Source organism: Delphinus delphis, chromosome 5, assembly GCF_949987515.2.
Source record: "Delphinus delphis chromosome 5, mDelDel1.2, whole genome shotgun sequence".
In the NCBI taxonomy this organism is placed as follows: Eukaryota; Metazoa; Chordata; class Mammalia; order Artiodactyla; family Delphinidae; genus Delphinus; species Delphinus delphis.
The window spans coordinates 116,832,524-116,859,401 of record NC_082687.1 but is presented as its reverse complement, the minus strand read 5'-3'; the positions used below and the strand labels follow the sequence as shown (position 1 = coordinate 116,859,401).

Sequence of the window (26,878 nt, the reverse complement as noted above, 5' to 3'; positions counted from 1 at the left end):
CTTGTCTCTACCAGCGGCACTGTGGAAGTGAGGGGGTAACATCAGGAGCGAACAGAGCTCTCAGGAAGCTACTTGCTACCTGGTGTTAAAGCAAACTCTAGAGTTAAGGAGAAGACAAGATCGGTTTTTGAAGGGGAGGCAGCTGTGTTTGTGCTTCCCCCAAGAACATATCTGAGGATGAAATCATATCCCCATATCGCTAGAAGAGACCTCAGATTATTTGATTATGAATGGTAAGGAATAGGGAGTCCAGGTTTAGTGTGTTGATTTGGTGTTTTGATTTGAATTTTAGAACCTTTGGGTCTTCTTGGTGTTCTGTGTCTTTTAGATTTCTCTATTTGTACCTGTCAGGTTGCATCCTGATTATTTCCTTTTGTCCCAGGCATTTTATCAGCCCAATCTGAAGTTTTCCCAGTTCAGAGGGGAAGATATGCAGAGAGATTCAGTGTGCCAGAGTCACACTGCTTATGGTGACAGCACCTGCACTAGAACCTAGTGGTCCTTTCTCCTTGTCCTGTGCTCTTTTGTGGGCCCTGGCTAATGGCCATTTCCTCAGCATAAATTTTAGTATTTAAAAATGTATATCATTGCTTAGCAAATATTGATAGTTATTGAATCAAGGTGATGAGTACAAGGGGTTTCACTATTCTGTGTACTTAAAAATACTCATAAAATGTTTTAAGTAAAACATGTACCATAGTGTTGAAAAATTGTTACAACCAAAAATTTGTTTTGTATTTTTTCGTATGTGAAAATATATGGCTTCATTGTGTATTTACAATCCATCCATGTAGATTTTAACTGCCATATGAGTGTTAACTCCTATTGTAAGACAAAACCAACCTCAGTTTATTTATTCTCCTACTGGTGGAAGGTTAGGTGGTTTCCATTCTTTCATTATTAAAAAACAATGTTGCATTAGATATCCATTACGTGTCTCATTGGTACAGACATGTGGGAGCATTGTGCTGGGTCTTGGAGTATGGGTGCCATTCAATTTTACTAGACACTACCAACTTATGTCCTAAAGTAACTGCATCAGTTTATATCAGAGCAATGTGTAAGTTCCTGTTTCCTCACATCCCTACCCCAACTTGATACCATCAACATTTTCAATTTTTGCCAGTCTTAGAGTTTTCGGATTTCTTCTTAATTCTATTTTCCTGATTAGTGTCTTCCTCTTTCATGAATTATTTGTCCACATCCTTTGCTTATTTTTCTATTCGAGTGTCTTTTGTAATTTAAACATATTTTGGGATATATTCTTTGTACAGAATCTTTGTTATTATGTGTTACAGATAACTTTTCTCAATCTGGGGCATGTCCTTTCACTAGTTTAAGGTTTCTTTCTTATGAAGATGTTTTAATTTTAATATATTTAAATGTGTCAATTTTTAAAGTCTTATAAAAGCTTTGTATATCTTATTTTAAAAATTCTTCTTTAGCCCCATATGAAGATGGTAGTTTTTTACAAAAAAAATTTACAATTTTGCTTTTCCTATTTAGATTTTTAATCTGTTTACAGTTTTTTTTGTGTGTGTGTATGGTATATGGTATAAGGAAGGGACCTAATTTTATATTTTTCTTTATGGATAGCTAGTTTTCCCAGTACCTTTTAAAACTAAACATTCCATTCTTTACCAGCTGGTTTATGTCAACTGTGTTGTTTGCCAAGTTCTCATGTATCTTTGTGTCTAGAATCTCTATTCACTTCCTCTTATCTATTTTGATAAATATTATGGAGTAATATTCCATGTTCAAGGTGCTGCAGAAGACACAAATCTGTATTTTACATAGCCTTTGTCATTTCTGCGGTAATAATTGAGTTTGAGAGTTCACCTGTATACCAGTGGGTTTAATATAGTCCTGTGTTACATGAATGGCACAGACAATAAAGATTCATTTATTAACTTAACAAAAAGTTATTGAGCCTGTAATGTTCCCAGGAATGTGCCATGCACTAGAAATATCTTGGAGAATAAGATGGATAGGACCCTTGGTACCATGAGTTTTTAATGCAGCTACAGGAACCCAGAGGAGGGAGACATATGGGATCAAAAAAAAGTTTAGAGCACCATTTTTAAAGTGTGGTCTTTTCACCGCAATATTAGGTATTGGGTTGGCCAAAAAGTTCGTTCGGGTGTTTCTGTAAGCTGTTACGGGAAACCCCGAATGAACCTCTTGGCCAACCCAATACATTCAGCTTATTAAAAATCCAGATTTCTGGGCCCCTATCCCAGATCTACTGAATCTTTGGAGCTAAGACCCAGGAGTTTACATTTTTATCAAGCATCTTTGATGATTCTCATGAACGTTAAAGGTTAAGACCCTCTTGCTCCTGGATAGAATAGAATGTGGTCTGGACTTTTGAAGAATGATGATGAGGAAGGATATAATGGAGTTAACAGGATACTTATCCTTGCCCTATTCAACGTATTAATCACTAAACTGAAACGGGACACTGATGATAAATCATATTTTTGATGCCAGGAGATTGGGAGGGACACGTAATATCTTAGAAGATTGGATCCATGGTGGTAAAGAATATTGGTAGGCTGATTCTAATAAAAAAGTAATGTGGAGGGCTTCCCTGGTGGCGCAGTGATTGAGAGTCCGCCTGCCGATGCAGGGGACACGGGTTCGTGCCCCGGTCCGGGAAGATCCCACATGCCGCGGAGCGGCTGGGCCCGTGAGCCATGGCCGCTGAGCCTGCGCGTCCGGAGCCTGTGCTCCGCAACAGGAGAGGCCACAGCAGTGAGAGGCCTGCGTACCGCAAAAAAAAAAATAAATAAAAAAGTAATGTGGAATAAAGAGGAAGTAAAATGCTGCCTTTAGTTCAGGAAACCTGGCTTGAATGCAGCACACGTGAAAAAGACCTTATGGGTTTTAGCATCCTGCAACCTTAATAGAGTCAGTGATGCCATGTGGTTGCCCACAAAGTTAATCAGCCTTGGGCAGCCCTGACAGAACAGCGCCAGCACAACAAGATGCTTGCTCTTCTGTCCTGTGCTCAAGCTGTTGTAGGGGGCAAAAGCACTGTCGCTATCAAACAGAGAGAACTGTGCTCAGTTCCAAGTGCCATCCTCTGGCAAAGTGACATGGTGCACTAAGGAAGGCAAGCAGAAAGGCGAGACTATGTGGAATCAGATTAAATTCATTACCTGTTACTTCAAATACCACAAATGCTAATGAAAGGTAATTTTCATTTTAACATAGGAAAGAGGTCTGTTGTTTCCTTTTTATTTCTTTAACACAAGACAAAGCTGGGATGGGCTGTATGTGGGAGGAGGAGTGAGTTCTGTTATGAAGCCTGTTCAAGCAAAGAGGCTGGATTCGTGTATTGGTAGAGGCTGGAGGTAGATAACATTTCGTGTTGAGAGCACAGTGGTGAGAAAGAAAGCATAAAGCATATTTGAAGGATGCCAGTTATTAGTTAGGATCGTGGATCTGGAATTTGTATAGCGGACTTACAGTAAAGAAGCAGGAAAGGTCTGGAATGCCAGGGTGCTGAATCTGTTTCATTCACTAGGCAGTGGGAAACCACGAAAGGTTTTTGAGGCTTGAAATATGATCAAAGAGGAGTTTTAGGAGATGTATGGGATAGATCTGGGGGCAGGGGGGAAAGCAAAGTTATTAATCTAGGGGTCTGTGAACAGGCTTCAAATTATATGGGAAATATTTGCATACATGCTTCTGTGCCTTTTCCTGGAGAGACTCAAATTGGTCCATGTTACCAAGTGATTAAACCCACTGTGGTAGGAACTGGAGGGAGACTGGTTATAAGGCTATTGTAATAAAGATAGAAGGTAGAAAAGAAAAGGAGGGAGGGAAGGTAGAGACCCTGATAGAAATCAATAGAACTTGGTACTGTGTAACCAGCGACTGGGACCTGGCCATCAAGACCAAGGTTACAGTTCCAGCTCCTCCAGCTGTTAATTGTTTCACTTTGTGGGGATTATTTTAACCTCTGGGAGCCTCAATTTTCTCATCTGTAAAATGAAGGCAGTAACGTTCTACAGTGAGGAACAAATGATCTGCAAAGTATGTGAAAGTATTCTATAAACTGTAAAATTCAAAACGAATGTTGGCTCTTATTATGTTGGGGTTCACAAAAAGGAATCAAAGATTATTATGAGCAAAAGTAGAGAATTCAGGATGATTTTATCCCACTGACTAGAGGAGAAAAACTAGGTAGGAAACTGCAGAGAAACTGGAGAAGCCCATCTTGCGCTTAGAATTTAAGCAAAATAATTCAGTACGTTCAGTTTAGATTTTTCTCCTCTTGTTCAAGACTCCTTCTCTTTCAAGTAAATCTTTCTCTGCTAAAAGTTATAGACTTAGGGGTCCAAGGCTTAAAGTATTAAAGTCAGGAAATTGCCCAAAAATTCCACTTGAGGTTGAAAACTTTGATCTGACCTTTAAGTTCCCTCAAAGGTCTTTTTTTTTTTTTTAGGTACATGTTTGGGTTTGTTTGTTTACATCTCATTATTCCTCCCTTGACCTGCGCCTTCTAGATTATTGCTTCAAGTCAGTAATGGTCTCATTTGTGTTTATAAGCCAAGTGTCTCGTGTATTACTTGGCACATACTAGACCCTCCTAAATGATGGATGCAGGATGAAAGTGGGGCTCGGTTGCCAGGTAGTGGGTATATTTAAGGATGTTGGACTCTTTAGAGGATGGTGGTATTTTAAACCTAGATCAACAGATAACTCCTTCCATACGTCATTCTGAGTTTCTTCCCATTATCTGTGCGGTATAAAAGACAGCTGATTAAAAAACAGAGGAGCAGATTATGATATGCAACTTTTTGATGTGCTTTGGATAGACCGCAAGACTCTTTTAATGTGAGTAGGGAGAAAATTGTTTTGCAAAGGTGTTACAAGTTCATCTGACTTGGTTTGTAACCTTTACCGGATTTCATAGACTTGTTCTGAAGTGCCCAAGGAGGCTACAACTCACATCTTTATTCCAGGAAGTTTATTGACAGCCATAAGGAGAGTTACCAGTGATTAGAACAAACTCCAAATTTTGTCTTCTGGGTTCAGGGACTCTGGATTAAAACAACCCTCCTTTAATCATCAGAAACTCTGAAGTTTGCAAAAAATAGTTTTCCTCTGGAATTGTAGACACTGTACTACAGAAGCAATGTGGTCAGGTTCTGAGAGGTTACCTTTTTTTAGATTTCTTGGGAGTCTAACTTAAGATCCACTGCTAGGGGACCTAGATTTCATATTTTGAAATTATCTCTCTCACCCCCATTTCCTTTCTGTTTGTATCTCTGCTGCTTTAACTACTGGACTTCAATATATAAAATAGCTTCTTGTTCATGGGGCCTCCTTTGGTGCCTAAATCTTGCAGTGATGATGTAGGCCAGTGCTCTTGAATAGCCATTCTGAACAATAGGCACAGATTGCTATCACCTTCTGTGTTACTTTATTCTACGGGATGACAGTTTTTTATGTTTATTTGTTTTGCCCCCACAGAGTAGTCACTCTTTTATGTAATCCTTATATCAGAAAAATCTAGAAATGATGGCCTGCGGATGATGACATCAGAACATAGTTACTCACATCCACCATCCTGTTACACTCATTTCCTATAGAGTTGTCTCTGTAAGATGAGGGTACCTTACTGGAAGGCTGACAGTTCTAGTAATCCAGCTCTACATTCATGGCTTTCACGTATTGTGAGGTGTCCAAAACATTCTTTTATGCCAGCCTTAACAAGGGTAACTGAGGTAGTTGGTGAATCACCATTTAAAGGCCTTCTATCCCATTTTTCACATTTTTCCTAGTGTTAATACAGACTTTGGAATGCAGTATCCCATTGGCAGTTTGAAGCAGAAACTTGGATAAATTAAGTTTTTCTGCAGTTGCCCTATGAATTACACAATATAAATTGCTTGCTTTTGCTATTTTCTACTTTTTTTTTTTTTGCCATGCTATGTGGCTTGCAGGATCTTAGTTCCCTGACCAGGGATCGAACCCTTGACCCCTGCAGTGGACGCATGGAGTCCTAACCACTGGACCGCCAGTGAACTCCCACTATTTTCTACTTTAAATCATTACTACAAGTACTGTAAAATGACCCTCTCTCTATGGTGGTATGGCAATATAATTGAGAGAAAAATTCCTGAATGTTAAACTAATTTCTTTTAATTGCTTGTTCTGATAGCAAATGCCACTTTGGAGGAAAGAATGTGCCCAAAACAAGGATTCTTTCATTTCTGTAATTCTTCTGCAAATTTGATTTGATCAAGAATATAGCTTTACCTGATTTTATCTATTTGACTTTTTTGCCTAGAATCACCAAAGAAGCTGGAAATTGTCAGAGAATGCTGCTCTGAAAATCAGAAATATCTAAATTATTAGACATTATAATTAGAAAGATGAGCCACAGAGTAATGGGACTTTTTTTTTTTTTTTTTCGGTACGCGGGCCTCTCACTGCTGTGGCCTCTCCCGCTGCGGAGCACAGGCTTCGGACGCGCAGGCTCAGCGGCCATGGCTCACGGGCCCAGCCGCTCCGCGGCGTGTGGGATCTTCCCGGACCGGGGCACGAACCCGTGTCCCCTGCATCGGCAGGCGGACTCTCAACCACTGCGCCACCAGGGAAGCCCTCCTTTTTTAAAAAGTTTTACCTTTAAAAAAAAAAAATTAATTAATTAATTAATTTATAGCTGTGTTGGGTCTTCGTTTCTGTGCGAGGGCTTTCTCTAGTGTGGCAAGCGGGGGCCACTCTTCATCGTGGTGCGCGGGCCTCTCACTATTGCGGCCTCTCCTGTTGCGGAGCACAGGCTCCAGACTCGCAGGCTCAGTAGTTTTGGCTCACGGGCCTAGTTGCTCCGCGGCATGTGGGATCTTCCCAGACCAGGGCCCGAACCCATGTCCCCTGCACTGGCAGGCAGATTCTCAACACTGCGCCACCAGGGAAGCCCGGGACTTCTTTTTAAGAACAAAATGTGTGCGGTACTTAACATATGTTCCACCATGACCTAGTATATGGTAGAGTTCTTAGGAACATGGTCTTTGGTGATATACACAATACCATCAACTATGCTAAAACCATTTCCTGAACACACACTACATGTATGTAAGGGACAGTGCGAGGTTCTACAGGGAAGGTCTCTTCTCCATAAGCAACTGGAACCATTTACACAAGCAATTTCAGTCAACTACTTTTTGAGTTTCATCCAGACAACAGAGAAAAAAAGATTCTAGAAGTAGCAGATGTGTACAGGTTGATGTAAAATACTGTCTTTTTAAAGAGATGAATCTATAAAGAAAGAAAATGACCGTCATAAAGAAAATGACCGTCACCTGAATTAACTCTTCTAATTCTAGAAAATTTTAATTGTAGTTTATTTTAATTCCAGAATCTCAGAGAAATTGGAATAGTGGATTTTACTAACTGCCCTGTCTCAGATCCTCTCTTGCTCAAACTTGTCCCGGAATTTCATCCAATTTTTATTTGAGGGGGAGTTGAAAGCATTTCAGCAAAGCAAACAACTGAATGGCGTGTCAGCCAAAACCTGAAATGTTTGTTTTAGAAGCGTTTTTGAATAAAGTGTATCAAAATAACAAAAGCTCAACTAGAAAGACCTTAAAATGCATTGAAAAAGAATTCCTTGATATATTTTTCTTGAGAAGCCTAGAACCATAGAAAATGATTTCAAAGTGCAAAATCATACTGGTAACCTCAGCCAAAGTGTTATCCCTGAAGTATATATATATATAATCGCATTCACTAGGAGAGGTGACACTGGAAGACAAATATTTGGTTAGAAAACTAATCCAGGCTTGTGTCAGATGCTCTTCAAATTCCAAGCATAAATCTATTCTAAGAATAACTGGAGTGAAAGGAGTGTGGGAATCACTGCTTGGGTTTAGCTGGTCCATTTCTTAAATCAGTACGACTTTAAAAGTATAGATTCTAATAAGGAACTTCATTTTAACAAGAATGATGCATTTTTCCTTCTTGTCAGGTAAATATTTTATTTTTATTCTCAGGTTAATATCAACTCCTGCTTGGTGAGCATATTAATTTGGGAGTATACTCAAAAATACCCGCTGAAATCTACCTGACCTGAGAACACAGTATAAGTATGGAACGTGTACGTGTTTGTGTTATGGCAGTCTGTTAGTCATCTCCTACTTCACCCAGTGAAATTCCAGGCATGAAGAGGCAGGTGTTATGCCCGTGCCTTTAAGTCTTTGGTTCAGTAATTCTCCAGACTGACTGTGAATTTGGATCACCCATGGTCCTACATCAGCCCTATTAATTTAATGTTCTCAGAGTTTGCGTGGCCTGGACATTTGTATTCTTTTTTGTTTTTGAGGTACGCGGGCCTCTCACTGTTCCGGCCCCTCCCGCCGCGGAGCACAGGCTCCGGACGCGCAGGCTAAGCGGCCATGGCTCACGGGCCCAGCTGCTCCACGGCATGTGGGATCCTCCCGGACCGGGGCACGAACCCGTGTCCCCTGCATCGGCAGGCGGACTCTCAACCACTGCGCCACCAGGGAAGCCCCTAGACATTTGTATTCTTAAAAGTGGTACAGGTGATTCTGATGAAGAGCCAGTATTAATGAGAACATTAGATCTTTGTGGAGACTTTTTTTAAAAAGTAACTTTTGTGATGGTGTTGTTATAACGTAGGAATTGGTGAGAGGAGGTCTCATTTCAGTAAGTTCGGGATCAGAGTGTATGTATGTGAACAGAACGTGTCTTCCAAAGAAGTCATTTAACATATATTTATTAAGAGCTTTCTCTGTGCAAACCACTTTGCTTGGTGCTGAGGATACAAAAGTGAGCATGATATAGTCTTTACACTTAAGGAGCCTTTAACTGGGGAGACCCGACATCTTAACAAGTTGTAGAAGCTGTTATAAACGCTCTGACGGTGCTACTGGGAGTGTTCAAAAGAAGGATTGGCTAGCTTTCGGGGAGGGCAGGAAGAGCCTCCTAGGAGATCTTGAGACTTGAAAGATAAAATCAGTTTTTGCCATATTAGGATGAGGGGTGGAGGGAATGATATTGCAAATAGTCTGAATAAAGACAGGTTTGTCAGATGCCTCTTCAAGCGGCCAGAATGACAGGGACACAGACACGAGGACAAGGGTGGTATCAGAGAGGTGGACAAGGGCCATTCTTGGATGGGTTTGTCTATCATTTTAGGAATTTGAACTTTACTATGTAGACAGTGATGGGTATCTATCTGGAAGGGTGTCCAGAAGAGTAGTTATATTATTAGATAGAAACATTGCTCTGGCTGCAATGTGAAGGATGGCTTGAAAAAGTTGAAACTTGAAGCAGCAAGGCCATTTAGCAGACTGCTGTAGTAATCCAGGCATGAAGTGACGTGTTAAGGCAAGATTTCCCAAGACTTTAAAACTGGGATATTTAAAAAATAAATTTCCTTGCTGTAGTAATGTCCTGTTTCTTTGTTCACTGGCTGAAGACTCAATTTTTAGATAATGTAGGATGTATTTATATAGCCAGTTTAGATGCAAGGATTATTTTAGCTGTGTCACAGCTCTTTTTCAAAGAATGGAAAATATTGTTGCAATAACTTTTTTTTTTGGTTGAACAGTAATGTAATTGTCTTAAATATAAAAAGTTGACATATGAAGGGAATGTCTCATAACTCGAGCTTAAAAGTTATAAGCAACACAAGAAACTGCATTAAAGAAAAATTTAAAAATAGGATGCCTACTTTATGCCGTAGTATTTCTCTAGACCAGTGTTATCTACTAGATATATAACGTGAGCCACAAATACAAATCATGTATATAAGCTTAAAGTTTCTAGTAGCCACATTAAAAGATTAAAAAACCAAATGGGTGAAATTAACTTCACCCATATGATATATTATATATCATTATATAGATTTCATTTAACTCAGTATATCCAAAATATCATTGCAAAATAGGATATAAAATTGAGATATCTGATAGTCTTATTATCTAGAGAAACAATATATTTTATATTCTTTTTTCATAGTAAATATTTGAAATCTTGTGCATATTTTTGTACTTTTAGCACATCTCATTTTGGACCAACTGCATTTCAAGCGCTTCATTAGCCACATGTGGCTACGGTACTGGACAGTGAAGCTTGAGATAATTTCTTAAATTCCATTCCAAAGATCTATGAAACATTTCAGCAGCACTTTCAAGGATGCATTGACAGTTATTCTTGTTAGAAACATAAATCACTTGGGATTTTGCTTTAAAACCTGAATATATTAATGAGTCATATTGAATTTTTATAATACATTAGTATCAATACACAGAAAGTAGAAGTGAGAGTTATTTAAATATCTGATTATTCTTCATGACTATTACTTTTTAGAGTTTCAGGATATGAAATAATCCTCAACTTAAAGTTTGAAGTGGAACCCATAAGAAGATAGTCTCTAGGTACAATATATGAAAAGCCTTCTGAACTTTAAAGATATGTGATAATTTAAGGTTGAAAATGGAGAATTTCAAGGAACCACAGGAAATTATTAGTTTCATAGATCACTGGTAGGTGGTTGTATAAGCTAAATCATCTTTGTTGCATTGTTCAGTTTTTTGAGCTGACACAGTTAAGAAAATCACTTTATATATTGCAATGTTGTCAGAGCCCTACTTAGGGCTATAAGAATCTTTGAGCAACTTATAACTTCCAGAAATGTTATAGGAATAAATGAAAGGTTATTTCAAATAGGCAGTCACTAGAAACTTCCAGTGTTTGAATACCACTTCTCTAAATTCACATTCAAGAACAGGCCCCGTTTCCAGTGGAAGATATGGAAGTTTTGATTAAAAAAAAAAAAATTAAGGTGAGCTGTTAAATGTTTGTTTTTCCTTTTGAACAGTCAGATGCTAGTGGTAAGTAGGTGGTGAGATGATGAAACCAGAGTTGGAGTTTTGGCAGATCAGGGAAAGAAGGATTGAGAGTTTTTGCAAGAGAGTGATGATGGAATCCAAGCCTTGTAAGAAGTCATAAGCAGAGTGAGAATGACATGAAAAAACTAGTGGGGCCGACGGATTGAAGTCCAGTGGGGGTGAAGAGCTGTGGATGGAGCTGTAAAACTGTAAAGATAGGAGGTACTTAAGTATGAGTAGAGCTGTAAAACTGTCAAGATGAGATGCTTGAAATCAAGACTTCAAAAATGTGTAATATTTGGTGAGTATGAGCTGTAGGTGGGGGGCTGAGATCAAGTAGAGAAAACACTCTCTGCAGGTGAGGAGGTTAGGGAACTAAAAGGGAAAGGTGTTGGGAATTAAGTCATTGAGAATGTTTTAAGTAGCTATAGAGGGGAAGCGAGCAAGGTGCTATACTCTTCAGTGAGAAAGAGGAAGTGATCAGGAGGTGGGTTGGATGATGTATTTTAGGTTGGCGGTTCTCAAGTGGGGACAATTTGCACCCTAGGGAATATTTGGAAATATCTGGAGACATTTTTGGCTGTCAAACTGGGGTGTGTGTATGTGAGTGTGCATGCTACTGGCATCTAGTGAATTGAGGCCAGGGATGCTTCTAAACATCCTACAATGCCCAGCACAGCCCCTTGCAACAAATGATAATCTGGTCCCAAATGTCAGTAGTGCTGAGGTTGAGAAACTGCTTTAGGCAGATGTATCAGAATCAAGGTATGCTGGCTGAAAAACAGGCTGAGAACTGTCAATCAAGTAAATATTGTATTTCTATTTTAATTGAATAGTTCCTATGGAAAAAAAGACACATTCATTAAAAATAAACATTCATTCATTCATTCACTAAATCAACAAACATATGCTGCATTCCTACTTAACTGGCATCACTATTCTCAACGTGTAAGATTCATCAGTGAACACTAAGATCCCTGCCCTTGAGTACCTTTTGTTCAAGGTCCGGGGGGGGAGGCAGAGAACAATAAATACAATAAACAGTAAGTTAGATAATTTGTTAGAAAGTAGTGTTTAATAAAAAGGAAAAGTAAAGCACATTAAGGATATTGGGAGTGCTGGGGGATGGGAGCACAAGCAAGGGTGGGTTGAAATTTTAGATTGCAAGGTAGGTCTTACTGAGGTGATGTCTGAACAAAGATTTAAGAGATGAGAGCATATAACGCATGTATGTTGCCCTGAAGATAGTTTTGGTTTGCATTCAGTTTACAGAAAAGGGGAGTAAAGTGGATTGTGCTAAGTGCTTTGGGGGATACAGAGTTAAATCAGACATAGTTTCTGCCCTCATGGAATTTCATGATGAACTAACAATCTTGGAAATGATAGAAAAATGATGACAGCAAACACAGGATGGTAATTTTGCCCTATACTCTTTGTTCCTGTTTTGATCCTTTTTCATGGTGGGGAAATGACAGGTTAGTGATTAGTCCTTACTTTCCACATTTGCTCCTTCTCAGAAAACAGATGGTAACCTGGGTTAAATAGTGAAATGAATGAAGAAAAAAAGTGATGACAGTGGGTTTAGAGTGTGAGCCCGAGAGCAGTGGGATCAGAGAAAAGGAAAGGAAGGTTAAACTTATAAAAGGGATTAATGATTTGGAAGAAAGACTTACAAGCATCTCTATTAACCTTCCTGGCTGACAGTTACCAATTTACAACATTTGAAACAAGCCTCCCATTAGCTCTCTCTGCCCCCCAGGTATGGTAACAGCACTAGGAACTATGCTGTTCGGGTTGGGGATTATCATACTCTGGTGCCGGAGGAGTTTGAGGAAGAAATTGGAGTTCAGCAGATTGTGATTCACCGGGAGTATCGACCAGACAGCAGTGACTACGACATCGCCCTGGTTAGATTACAAGGACCAGAAGAACAATGTGCCAGATTCAGCAGCCACGTTTTGCCAGCCTGTTTGCCACTCCGGAGAGAGAGGCCACGGAAAACAGCCTCCAATTGTTACATAACAGGATGGGGAGACACAGGTAACAAATAACCCAAAGAAACAATTAAAATCTGGGCACCTGCTTGTGTCTGGGATTATCCATACGTTTGAGTGTACAGTGGGTAGCAAAATCTTAAAGGGGGTTCAGGCTTGGTTGTTTGGAAATTCTGCCAAGTGTGAGATGCATGCGTGTAATCTGGATTCATACCCTGAGGGTACTGTGGTTCCCATGAGAACTTAGACCCGACTCAGGACTGGGGCCTAGCTGTCTCTATTTTAAAAAGTTTTCCTAATGACTTTGATGTAGCTACCCCAGCAAAGGGCTCTGGTGTTTGATGGTTTCTTTGTCATGGAGCCCTTTATCAAAGTAAATCTTTTGCAGAATTCCTAAATGAAGAACAGACAAAAATCAGAGCTGCTGAGGTTCAAGTGGAAGGATCCAGCTCACTTACTTGGGTTTCTCCTTCCACAACCCCCTTCTCATTCTTCCCACCTCCCCATCCCCAAGCAGGATAGTGTTCAGCCTGTGCTCTTCTCAGGCAAACAGCTTTCTGTATTGCCTCACTAGAGTTAACATCAGCTCGTGCTTGCTCACGATGGTCGTCGAAACATCTAGGTCTCACCTGGATTAGGTGCTCGACTCACAAATGACTGAGAAAGGAGAAACGGTTGGGTTGACTGCTCTCCATTAAAAGTAATTAAAACTGAAAAGAACATCAAATAAGTATTTCTACAGGTGATAATTTCAATAAGGTTATATTTAGTAAATATAAGTATTTGTTTTCATTTTATCCCATGCTACATTAAATCTGGGCTTTAAACTTACATTATTTCATAGCAGCAAAATGTAGAACATCTGTAGCAGATACACAATACTGAAAAAGCTCTGCGACCAATCCTGAAATAAACCTTAAAAAGTGGAAACATTTCCTGAATGATAAAATGGAATCAGGTCAGAGTAAATGCCTTCTCACGACGCTATGCTGACCTGAGGCAAACTGAAGGCTGGGGTATAGCTGTTGAAATTATTACTTCATCAGGAAAGGGAATCAATCACCTCCCTTTAGACACTACATCTGAATAGAGATGACAAAGAAAGTAAATTTTACAGAATATTTTATTACGGATGAATCACTCCAGTTGAGTAAATAGGATTGGAGAATAATGTGGAGTTTAGATCCAAGAAAAGGCTATCATGGAGAACCTATCAATTATACATTTTAGCCACTAAATAGAGAATGAGTGGCTTACTAGTAAATAGAATATGTTAACAAGTGGCTAAACTTCAGCCTGTTTCTATGTAAGAATGTTGTTTCTGAATCATCTTTATGAAATACCATGTTTCTATTGAGGACAGTAATTGCCACCTTATGTGCTTATATAGAATTATTTATAAGTAATCCTCAAGTCAGTGAAGTAGATGAGTCCTAGAGCAGTGGATTTGCTAATACAGAGCCAGCATGAATGCACCCTCAGTGTTTTAATATAAAGAATTCAAATTCTAAAGCCTGCACAAATGTGCTTTCTGTAGGTTACCTTTTTCTACTGGGCAAGTCCGTAAGCGTTACTCAAGTATTCTTCAAAAAATGCAGTACTGAGAAACAGAATAGTGAAGGGTTAGAGTATGGTTAAGTGCAAACAATAAAAAAATACCATTTATAGTTATCACTACACTAATGCCACAATAGGGCTTTTTATTTTAATAGGGCTATTAAATGTTCATTAAACTGTTAAATGTAGCTCTTTTCACTACCATCTTTACCTGGCATCTAATTCAGTTATTTGGCCTGCATAGGACGAGCCTACTCAAGAACTCTGCAACAAGCAGCCATCCCCTTACTTCCCAAGAGGTTTTGTGAAGACCGTTATAAGGGTCGATTTACAGGAAGGATGCTCTGTGCTGGAAACCTCCATGAACACAAACGTGTGGACAGCTGCCAGGGAGACAGCGGAGGACCACTCATGTGTGAACGGCCAGGAGAGAGCTGGGTTGTATATGGGGTGACCTCCTGGGGATATGGCTGTGGGGTCAAGGATTCCCCTGGTGTTTATACCAAAGTTTCAGCCTTTGTACCTTGGATAAAAAGTATCACCAAACTGTAATCCTTCATGGAAACCTCAAGAAAATAATATTTAGAGAATCTGTTGGAAACTTTCCAACATTGGCATTTAGCTGAGATGCCAACTAATGGGAACGGAGATCCGTGTTTCTGTGTTGTCGTAAGAACTGTGCACCCCTTTGCTGCTTGAGAATTTGTGATGTGAACATTTTGGCTACAGATACCTCAGTGTAGTAATGATTATCCTTATTTAGCATTGTTGCCTACCCAAATTAGTTTAATGGACACTAAATTCATTATTCTCATGAGTCTTGTCTCTGCCTGTTTCTCAGCATTCTCCAGAGATTATTGTATATTGATTGTGCAGTCAGGCTGTTTTTACATTTATTTGGATTGAGAACTCCTTTGTAACTGAATCAATATGGTATATATTCATATAAAGAGCCTACATTTGACATAAAAAAATACTCTTTACTATACTCAAAATAAGAGTGGCGAGCTTCCCTGGTGGCACAGTGGTTGAGTCTGCCTGCTGATGCAGGGGACACGGGTTCGTGCCCCGGTCCGGGAAGATCCCACATGCCGCGGAGCAGCTGGGCCCATGAGCCATGGCCGCTGAGCCTGCACGTCCGGAGCCTGTGCTCCGCAGCGGGAGAGGCCACAACAGTGAGGCCCACGTACCGCACCCCCCCCCCCAAAAATAAGAGTGGCATTGTTTTCTGTTCATGTAATTTTTTAAGCTCAGACTTTTTTCCTTAGGCTGATAAAAATATCAGACCACATCTTTCTGGCCTTTCGTGAGAAAATCGAAGGCCAAAAAAGATAAAGGAATTCTATTATAAACTGACTGGAAAGGAATATCATTGTCACAGTACATTCCTGAATGAAGCCTTTGTACCAAGCACTATGGCAACTAAAGAGAAACATTCTAGCTACCTTGTATGTTGTTAGCACACTTCAGCATTCCTGAAAACATAATAAAGAATGCCTTCAAACTGTTTAATGCACAACCTAATTCAATCTGCTTGATTACTTTTAATCACTTCAAATTTACAGCTTGGTAAAAAAATGTTTTTTCTTTAGCAGCATGCTGTTTTCCAGACCATGATTTAAGAGTGCCACCTACTGCAACCTTCTGGTAACTAACTTAAACCTGCAGACTATCCTGATACAGTCCCATCTAATAAAAATAGACTATTAAAAATGTTTTCCCTGTCTATAGTTTGGGAAAGTCTAAAATAACTGTTATGTTGAATCCATATGCCACTTATGTGCTAGGTGGCTATGCACCTCATTGACAATTTATAAAAGGTAAGATTTTATAATATTTCTAGTTTTCAAATGGGTTAACAGGCAGAGGCCAAGATGAGACAGCTGTTGAAAGGCTTTGAATCCAAACTCCAGAACAGGAAGAGTCCCAATGCAGACAAGAGCATCTCCTCCCACCCCTCTAACCCATGGTTCTCCTGTCTAAAGGCAAGTTTTCCCTCCGGCTGTTTCCCAAAGGAGTAAGGGATAGCTGCTTATTATGTATCCTACAGGGCATTCTTGGTAGCTGCACAAAATCTTTGCCCAAATATAAAAGCTAAGCCCTCAGGATACTTGAGTAGACTGCTATCATGAGTCCTTCTCAAAATCCCAGGTAGTAAAAAAAGGTGAAGCGGTGAGTACAAACTATAGGATTAAGAATGCTTAAGTAATCCTCTTCAATGGCTAACTCGCCATGGAGGGACTTCACCCCCATCCCTTTCCCTTCTGTATCATATTGCATCCCTTTTGTAAATTCTGAGCTATGTAAAACAACTGGTGCTAACCTGAAAGTGCTTTATAGTTTACTACTTTGCAGAACTGCAATGCAGTTCAAGCAGAATAGCATTAAAACGTTTTCTAAACACTCATGACTTTGATAAAGGAAAAACCTGCAATGCAGGTGAGAAAATTTATCTTCCTGAAAGTTTCTCACAGGCCATCCTTGTAATTGAACTACAGCGCTGATGCAAACATTTATATTGGCTTTTTAACTAGACCAGAGGCTGGCAAACTTAAAGAACAGATAGTTAACAGATGGCCTGCAGTTTGCTCAACCTTGAGGTAGAATGCTTGGTTCATAAAATATGCATTTATTATAGCTTAATTTTTTTTCTTGTTAAATGTTAAGTGTGAGTTTTAAAGATGCACGTGTTCAGTGCACATCTGTGTAAATAAAGTGCATAGCTTTCCACCGTGCAGTTTCCTTAATCTTCTGTGTGGTATTAAATGACCCTGCTCTCTTCCTCAGGGGTAAACTGGTTTTTATGTATAACAGTTTTCCCCAAATAACACCTTACACAACGATACTAATTCATGTTACTTCCACTCGAGCTCCCAACAGTGGAACAGGAGGTAGCCTGTTCACTACTTGTAGTTACCTTTGCACTTATTAGTCATTCAGTCAGGGAACGCTGACATCTGTACAAATCGAGCATTTTATTGATATGGCAAGGAAGCACTTATTTATTCTCCATTTAAATACCATACTTGAGATTTAAAATCACATTTGGCAGTGTACTTCAGGATGCTAATAAGACTTCACCCATATCGCTTTGGATTTCTTGACTTCTGCAAGAGAAGAAAACCAGCTTTATAAAACTCTAATTTGTGTACTTACCTCATGGTGCTGAGTCTTAGCAGCTACTTCAGTTACTTTCTATTCAGTTGGCTATTTACTCTTTTAAATTACAAAACGCCAGCAAAATATGCCAATTTTGGCCTTCCAAATCCTTAGCACTAAGGGTTTCAGATTCAGAAATAAATAAATAAATAAATATATATATATAAAAAACAGGAACGTACCTTGTTGTTTTCCATCATCCACTGGAACAATTAGCTCAGCTTCCTAAAAACATTTGAACAGTAGTTAGATGTCTGCCCAATAACCCAGTACCCTCCAGATTTTTAAAGTGAAGAATGTTACTTGTGCAAGTCAGAATCTGATACCAATTAGATGGTGACAGCTTTGCCAATAAACAAGAATATGCTCTTCCATGGCTAGGAAGGGAGACTGCCACAGCTGACAGGTCCCAAAGATACATGGAGATTCATAATCCCAGAAAAGACCAGCAAGGACAACTACAGATACTACTCACCACCTGGATCAAACTGGCGGGTTATCAGGATGCGGTGTTATTATTTCATAGTGTCGGAGTAGATTCAAGATGGCCACATGACACCAACAGCAGAACTAATGACCTTAACCGGAGTCATCAGCTGCATTTAACCTTTGCCGGAAGGCCCACGGCCCACGGGCGCTAGTTTTACGACTCAGCGCCCCCGGCTGAACGTGGCTGCCCCGCGAATGAATGAACATTTAAGCCCACTCAGGAGTTTGAACCTAGAGGTTTTCCAAGCTGACGTCGATCTACTTCTACAAGACTGTTGCATCTCCTGCATTTTAAAGTTGGCCAAAAGTTCTGTCTTAAGTATTTTAGCGCACGAAACACAACGGAGTACTCCCACCTAAACTCGACGCGTCCCGGATGTAAAAGGCCGAATCCTTCGCCACACGCTCTCTTATAGAGCGGGTGACGCTATTCCGGGGAAAAGCCGCGAGGGGCGGGGCCTACGCTCTTTCTCCCCGCCCCGCCCTCCCAGCTCCGCTGAGGTTCCACCCCATACGTTGGCCACCGCCTTTCTTTTTTTTTTTGCGGTACGCGGGCCTCTCACTGTTGTGGTCTTTCCCGTTGCGGAGCACGGGCTTCGGACGCGCAGGCTCAGCGGCCATGGCTCACAGGCCCAGCCGCTCCGCGGCATGTGGGATTTTCTCCGACCGGGGCACGAACCCGCGTCTCCTGCATCAGCAGGCGGACTCCCAACCACTGCGCCACCAGAGAGGCCCTGGCCACCGCTTTCTTGATGGCCCTCCCCTTCCTCAGCTTCTCCACCCCGCCTCGCCCCCGCGCTAGATCTGGGCTGCTCACGTGGCCTCCGAGTCTGACGCGTGCGCATTCAGAGCTGCCAAAAGTTCTCGCGAAATCAGGAAATCTTGCTGGACTCGCGCGTCCGCTGAGTGAAGAAGGCGGAAGGGCTGTTTTGTTAGGAGAGTTACTTTACAAGTCACCCTTGTTACCAAAGCGCCAGGTTCGATAGTTCTTTGCTTAACCTTTTTGTTGGTTGGTTTTCATGGAATTAGCTGATTTTTTTTTTTTTGGTCTCTCTGCTAAAAAACTCCGTATTTTCCCGTGTTCCGCCGACATTGCTGTTCCTGAAGCGCAGGTGTCAGTGGTCTGCAATCAGTTTTTGTTTTGTTTTGGGGGAGCCTAATCTCTTAGGAGTATTTGCACTCTACTGAAAGCCTTGCCAAACGATTTTGTAAACACAAGATTAGGAAAAGGAAAGGGTATTAGACCGGACGAGCCTGCGGGAGACCCTTTTACATGCGTGTGTGAACGTTTCCCGTGTTGCCTTCGGAGCCAGGGTTTGTGGTCCACAGTCTAGCCGCTCCAGAAAGTCTGTTGACTCTTGCAAGTGGACACCTGGGTCTTAACGTCCCTGCTGTACGTTTCTTTGGGGATGCAGCTAAAAATATGGTAGGTCTGTTTCTTGAAAAGGGGAATTACAGACGTTTAGGAACACTTTTAGTCCTAGATATGTGCTTGTTAAATGCCATTTAAATTTATTTTCTATTTTCCCTTTTAATTTTCCTCCGGTATGAGACAAAAAGGTGGCTCGAGGTGAAGCTTTTACTTAGTAGTGGACCATTTGGGGCACTGTGTTGCAGCAGTTGCTGTCAGGGATAATGTTATCTAGCGATCTGGTGAATAAAGTGCTACAAGAGAGATCTGTGAAGCTTCATGAAATCACTACATACTCTTCTAAGGGAAAGAATTTAGGGCAAAAATTTATGGTTAGGGTTGGAATGGACAAGTTTATAGGGCATAAAATTTGAAAGAACTAAAGTTGTTTTGTTTTGTTTTTTGTGGTACGCGGGCTTCCCTGTTGTGACTTCTCCTGTTGCGGAACACAGGCTCCGGACGCGCAGGCTCAGCAGCCATGGCTTACGGGCCCAGCCGTTCCGCGGCATGTGGGATCTTCCCGGACCGGGGCACGAACCTGCGTCCCCTGCATCGGCAGGCGAACTCACAACCACTGCGCCACCAGGGAAGCCCTGAAGTTGTTTTTAAGGCTCACGTTTTCCTTTCTTCACCTTAACTTTACTCTCTTCATGATACTAGTGAATGGAAAGAACTACACAATAATAAGGTTTAAATAACATCACAGTGGGAAATTTTGCCAAATTAGATTTGATTTAGAAACTCTAACAGCATGTGTTGTTTTGCTAGGCCTGGTCTAGCAAAATACCACAGACAGGATGTCTTAAACAACAGTAATTTATTTTCTCATAATTTTGGAGACTAGAAGTCTGAGATCAAGGTGTCCACAGGTGTGTTTCTTCAGAGACCTCCGCTTGACCTGTAGATGGGCCTGTTTCTTCACATCCTCTTCTCTCTGTGCCTATCTATAACTTAATATCTTCTTATAAGGACACCGGTTATATTGGATTAGGGCCTGTTCTAATGACCTCTTTTAACCTGAATTTTTTTTTAAAGACCTTATCTCCAAATATAGTCATATTCTGAGGTACTGGGGGGCGGTTAGGACTTAAGCATAATGAATTTCGGGAGGACTCAATATAGCCCCTAACACCATTCACTTACGCTAACCTAGTAAGATTTAGTGAAGATCTTAAAATGAATGTTTGTGTTGGGTTAAAGTGCTAAAACACTGGATGAATGAGAGAGAGGGAGAGAGAGAGAACCCTCATATTTTGTTTATGCTTTTCTCCATCTTGAATGTCTTTCCATCTATTTCCCATCTATTTTCTTTTTTTCTTCCTGTAGTTGACATAACGTTAGATTAGTTTCAGGTGTACAACATAATGATCTGATATTTGTATATATTGTGAAATGATCACCACAGTAAGTCTAGTTAACCTCCATCCTCATACATAGTTACAACATTTTTTTTTCCTGCGGTGAGAACTTTTAAGATTTACTCTCTTAGTAACTTTCAAATGTACAATACACTATTATTAACTATAGTCACTATGTTGTAGTGACTCCAGGAGTTACTTATTTTATAACTGGGAGTTTATATTATGAGTCTATGGGTGGTGGTGGTGGTGGTTGTTTTTTTGATTCCACATATACGTGAGATCATACAGTGTTTGTCTTTCTCTGTCCAATGTATTGCATTTAGCATAATACCCTCAAGATCCATCCATGTTGTCACAAATGGCAAGATTTCATTCTTTTTTATGGCATAATAGTGTTCCTTTGTGTGTGTGTGTGTACCACATCTTCTTTTTTTATTCATCCATCAGTGGACACTTAGGTTGTTTCCATATCTTGGCTGTTAAAAATAACCCTTCAGTGAACATGGGGGTGCATATATCTTTTTGAGTTAGTGTTTTGTTTTCTTTGAGTAAATACCAAGGAGTGGAATTGCTGGATCACCGTCTAGTTCTACTTTTAATTTTTTTGAAGAACCCTCATACTGTTCTCCATAGTGGCTACACACCAATTACATTCCCACCAACAGTGCATGAGGGTTCCCTTTTCTCCACATTCTTACCAACACTTGTTATTCCTTGTCTTTTTGATAATAGCCATACTAACATGTGTGAGGTGATATCTCATTATATTTTTGATGTACATTTCCTGATGACTAGTGACATTGAGCATCCTTTCAAGTGCCTCTTGGCTGTTTGCATGTCTTTGGAAAAATGTCTATTTAGATCTTCTGCCCATTTTTTTTTTTTTTTTTTTTTTTTTTTTGCAGTATGCGGGCCTCTCACTGTTGTGGCCTCTCCCGTTGTGGAGCACAGGCTCCGGACGCGCAGGCTCAGTGGCCATGGCTCACGGGCCTAGCCACTCCACAGCATGTGGGATCTTCCCGGACCGGGACACGAACCCGTGTCCCTTGCATCGGCAGGCAGACTCTCAACCACTGCACCACCAGGGAAGCCCCTGCCCATTTTTTTTTTTTTAATGGATTGTTTGTTTTTGCTATTGAGTTGTATGAGTTTTTATATATTTTGGATATTAGCTCCTTAGCAGGGTATATGATTTGCAAATACTTTCTCCCACTCAGTAGGCTGCCTTTTCATTTTGTTGATGGTTTCCTTTGCTGTGCCAAAACTTGTTAGTTTGTTGTAGCCCCACTTGTTTATTTTTGCTTTTATTGCCTGTACTTTTGGGGTCAGTTTCAAAAAATCATCTCCAAGGGACTTCCTTGGTGGTCTAGTGGTTAAAACTATGTGTTTCCAATGCAGGGGGCATGTGTTCAACCCCTGGTCACGGAACTAAGTTCCCACATGCTGTATGGCACTGAAAAAAAAAAAAATCATCACCAATGTCAATGATATCAAGGAGCTTACCACCTATGTTTTCTCCTAGGAGTTTTATGGTTTCAGGTCTTACATTCAAGTCTTTAATCCATTGTGAGTTCATTTTTGTGTATGGTGTAAGATAGTGGCCTATTTTTAATCTTTTGCATGTGGTTTTCCAGTTTTCCCACCATCATTTATTGAAGAGACTGTCCTTTCCCTATTGTATATTCTTGGCTCCTGTGTCATAAATTAACTCATTGTATAAGTGTGGGTTTATTTCTGGGATCTCTATTCTGTTCTATTGATCTATGTGTCTCTTTCTGTGCCAACACTATGCTCTTTTGATCACTAGAGCTTTGTAGTATAGTTTGAAATCAGGGAGCATGGTGCCTTCAGCTTTGTTCATCTTTCTCAAGATTGCTCTGGCTATTTGGGGTCTTTTGTGATTTCATACAAATTTTAGGTTTGTTCTATTTCTGTGAAAAATGCCGTTGGAATTTTGGTAAGGATTTCATTGAATCTGTAGATTGTTTTGCATAGTATGGATGTTATAGCAGTATTCTTCCAATCCATGAGCATGGATAATCTTTCCATTTGTTTGTGTCTTCAGTTTCTTTCATCAGTGTATTATAGTTTTCAGTGTACAGGTCTTTCACCTCCTTGTTGAATTTATTCCTAGGTATTTTATTCTTTTTAATGCAATTGTAAATGGGATTGTTTTCTTAATTTCTTTTTCCAATAGTTTGTTATTAACATATAGAAATGTAACAGATTTTTGTATGTTGATTTTGTATTCTGCAACTTTACTGAATTCGTTTATTAGTTCTAACAATTTTTTGCAGGAATCTTTGGGTTTTCTATATATTAAATCATGTCATCTAAAATAGTGACAGTTTTACTTCTCTCCAATTTGGATACCTTTTATTTCTTTTTCTTGCCTAATTGCTCTGACTAGGACTTCAAATACTATGTTGAACAAAAGTGGTGAGAGTGGGCATCCTTGTCTTGTTCCTGATATTAGATGAAAAGTTTTTAGCTTTTCACTGTATGATATTAGGTATGGGATTGATATATATGGCTTTTATTATATTGAGGTACATTCCCTCTATACCCACTTTTTTGAGATTTTTAAAATCATAAATGGTTGTTGAATTTCCATCTGTCAAAATTATACTCAGCTTTAAATACCTTGCTTAAATATCTCTTGTTCTATGAAACTTTTCATAACTCCAACTGAATTTGATTTTTCCCTTTTTGTGACTTAACTAGCATTATAGTACTTAACTAGCATTTTTCTTGTTGTATATTTTCTCTACTATATTATAAACTCCTCATGATGCAGGTCAGTTTCTAACCATTATTTGAAGTGCCTAGCAGAGTGATTCACATTAAATGGGCACTAAATTGCATTAGCAAATGCTTTGAGGTACTCAGTATGTATTTCAGAAATTGAGTAAATTTTATATTTATTTTAAAAAGTCACTTCTCTCCAGGAGATAAAGTTTAATCCCCCTTTCCTACCCCAACACCATCTTGAGTATGGGCTGTGCTTCGTGACTTGCTTTCAAAGGGTAGGGTAAGGCAAGAGGGGGAAAGCATAACTTTACAGTAGAGAAATCTAGCAAATACTACCTAAGGCAGGTAATCAATATCAACATCAGTGGTAAGTCATATTGATAGTGTGTACCCTGATAAGATGTGATGAGAAGAACACTTCACCTCCTTCTGTGTTATTCTTACGCAAAGCTCTAACCCCAGTCTACTCAGGAGAAAAACATCAGACAAAATCAAATTGGTGGACCTTCTACTAATTCCCTAAACTGTACTCAAACTGTTGTGGTCATGAAAAACAAAGTTTGTGAAACTGTCACACCAGAGGAGATGAGACATAATGACTAAGTGTAATGTTGTATCCTGGCTGGGATCCTCAAGCAGAAAAAGGACATTAATGGAAAACTGATGAAATTTGAATGAAGTGTGGAATTTAGTTAATAGTAATGTGCCAGTGTTGGTTTCTTAGTTGTGACAGATGTACACGGTATTATAAGATGTTAACAATAGGGGAAGTTGGATGACAGGTGTCTGGGAATTCCCTGTACCATTTTTGTAACTTTTCTGTAATCTGAAACTATTTAAAAATAAAGTTTAATAAAAGTCATAACTTTCTAGTCTGTTTTCATTTTAACAAGTGGTGCTTTAGTGATGGTTTTTGTCTACTGTTAGTGTGAAATTTGTGGCTAAGATGGCAATATTTCTAAATTTGGTGGGATTCCGAGATCATACCTAATGGATTTAGCCACTGTTCAAGCCAAATCTTTGAGGCTTAGAGTGAATTCTCAGGAGAGATAATGTGGTAATAGAAGGATTAAAAATTGATTGTAAATAAAGGTTAGTTTAAGGATTTTAAAGGTAGACTGTGAGGTGAAGCTGTTAGACTGATAAAACGATGGCTGGAAAATATTTCAATTCTGCATTTGATACATGAACTGAAACCGTTCATTATAGAATACTCATTCTTCAACTATACTACTTCTCCCTTTTTCCTTTTAGGGTTTTAGGTTAGAAACTATGGTAATCATCAGGGAAACAAAAGTAGCATAACTGCACATCTCTCATATGACTGTTGAGATAAGTGGGAGGAAATATAGTCAGGAAATTGCCTGTGGGCTTACTTTCATCTTAAAATACTTTGGGAACTTAAACTTGCAGTTGGTGTGTACTAGCAATGTGGTACTACTGGGAACAAAATTGTAATAGAAGTATAGTGTCTAGACAAGAGGAGATGAGAGTACTCCCCTATCTGTAGTGGATTTTTTTTTTCAGTTCTGAACACTTGTTTCATTTGTTAAATATTTACACGACTCCAGCAAATGTTTGTTGAGCAGACATGGCTCTTGCCTCAAAAATACAATGGAATTAAATAACTTACAGTCAGTGATATCACAATTTTTCCAAATTTTTCAAAGCTCAAAGCCTAGGAACTATCTTTGATTTCATTCTATCCTCAGTGTTCAATTTTAGTGTGTTTCTATATCATTCAATGTATTTGCTATCTATTGCTGTGTATCAAATTAGCCTAAAGCATGGTGGATTAAGACAGTAAGCATTTATCATCTTGTACAATTTCTGCAGATCAGGAATCCAAGAGCAGCTAAGCTGTGTTAGTGTATCTCTTGAGGTTGCATTCAGGATGTTGCCTGGGGCTGTAAGATCCTCTTCCAAGGTGGCTCACTCCTGACCTTGGCAAGCTAATGCTAATAGTTGGCAGGAGGCCTCAACTCCTCAGCATGTGGATCTCCATAGGTCTGCTTGAGTGTCCTCAAGTTATAGCAGTTTGGTTTTCCCCAAAGTGAGTGATCCAAGAGACAGTCCTAATGTTTTTCTCAGACCTAGTCTGAGAAGTTACATGCCATCACTTGTTAGAAATGAGTTATTAACTTCAGCTCACACAAAAAGGGAGGGAAATTAAGCTCCATCTCTTAAAGAGGGGAATGTAAATATTTGTCGACACCAGTTAAAACTGCCACAATCAGAATGGGTGAGGTTGTGTTGCAGTTACGAACAATCCAAAGTCTTTGTGGCTTAAAACCACAAAGGTTTGTTTCTTGTAATGCTCTTGGCCATTTAGAGACTCAGACTAATGAAACCTTCACCATTTGTCATATTTCTAGGCAACATGAAGGGAGAAGGGAAGGTAGAGAATCACACTTGTTATTAAAGTCTTCCATTTTGAAGTGGCACTTGTCATGTTGCTTCATATTTCTGGGACTAAAGCAAGTTTCATGGCCATGCATAACTTCAAAAAGGTGGGGAAATGGAACCCTACTATGTGTTTAGGAGGAGAATCAGAAATCAATAAATAGCACTAATGATTTCTACAGTTGCCATGTTATAACCTTTTAACAATTATTTTTATATTTACCTTTTCCTTTTCTCTATTGTCATACTAGTAATCTAAGACAACATGTGTGATTTGTATCCCTACTTTTCTGATTCTCCCTTTCCAATCAACTGAGTATATTCCTGGAAGATAAATTTCCTGAAATAGCATTTTCTCCAGGTTAGTCACTTGCTACAGAAATGATAATGGCTTCCCCAGGTCAGATTCCTAATCCCTGGACAACATACAGTGTATGTTACACTTAGCATGCTCATCTCGATTTTTTTCATGCTATTTCATAGTGTAGACTGTATTTCCTTCCTATCCATCCATTAAGACACATTCCAGTTTTTAATTTTTACAGGAACCTTTCTTCTAGAACATCGCTTAGTCTTTTCCTTTTCTTGCCACCCTTAATATTTATTCTTAGTGCCTTATGTCTTAAAAAGTTGTACTATGTACCAGGCCCTGTTCTAGGTGCTGGGGCAAGAGCAGTAAACAAAACAGACACTATTTTTTACTCACAGAGCTTCTGTTTTAATGGAAGAAAACACACATAAATGGATATTAGAGTTCTATCAGAGGAGCAGAACTACTAGCAAAAGGTCAAATCACAATTGTCAAGTGGAGGAAGCAAGGAAAACTGGCAAGGATGAACTGGAACCCGTGAGAATGGATTGGAATCTGTGCTGACTTCTCCC

The 26,878-nt window shown here is 39.6% G+C and overlaps 1 protein-coding gene, 1 long non-coding RNA gene and 1 other non-coding gene across 3 annotated transcripts in view; 1 reads left to right on the top strand and 2 right to left on the bottom strand.

Moving 5' to 3' along the window:
• Positions 1–15,236, top strand: part of PRSS12 (serine protease 12) — a 67,050-nt gene extending 51,814 nt beyond the window's left edge. Inside the window, exons 12-13 of the mRNA XM_060012928.1 lie at positions 12,631–12,911; positions 14,667–15,236. Of these exons, the coding sequence (XP_059868911.1) occupies positions 12,631–12,911; positions 14,667–14,974 (589 nt within the window). The 3' untranslated portion in view covers positions 14,975–15,236. The remainder of the gene's footprint in view (positions 1–12,630; positions 12,912–14,666) is intronic.
• Positions 15,237–16,917: 1,681 nt separating this feature from the next.
• LOC132426131 (uncharacterized) lies at positions 16,918–18,464 on the bottom strand. Its single transcript, XR_009519600.1, has 3 exons — positions 18,057–18,464; positions 17,764–17,806; positions 16,918–17,529 (listed from the first exon to the last, which is right to left on the bottom strand). It is a non-coding gene; the product is annotated as an uncharacterized lncRNA (long non-coding RNA).
• On the bottom strand, positions 17,876–18,006 carry LOC132426356 (small nucleolar RNA SNORA24). The gene has a single exon (XR_009519654.1). It is a non-coding gene; the product is annotated as a small nucleolar RNA SNORA24 (small nucleolar RNA).
• Positions 18,465–26,878: the final 8,414 nt, after the last annotated feature.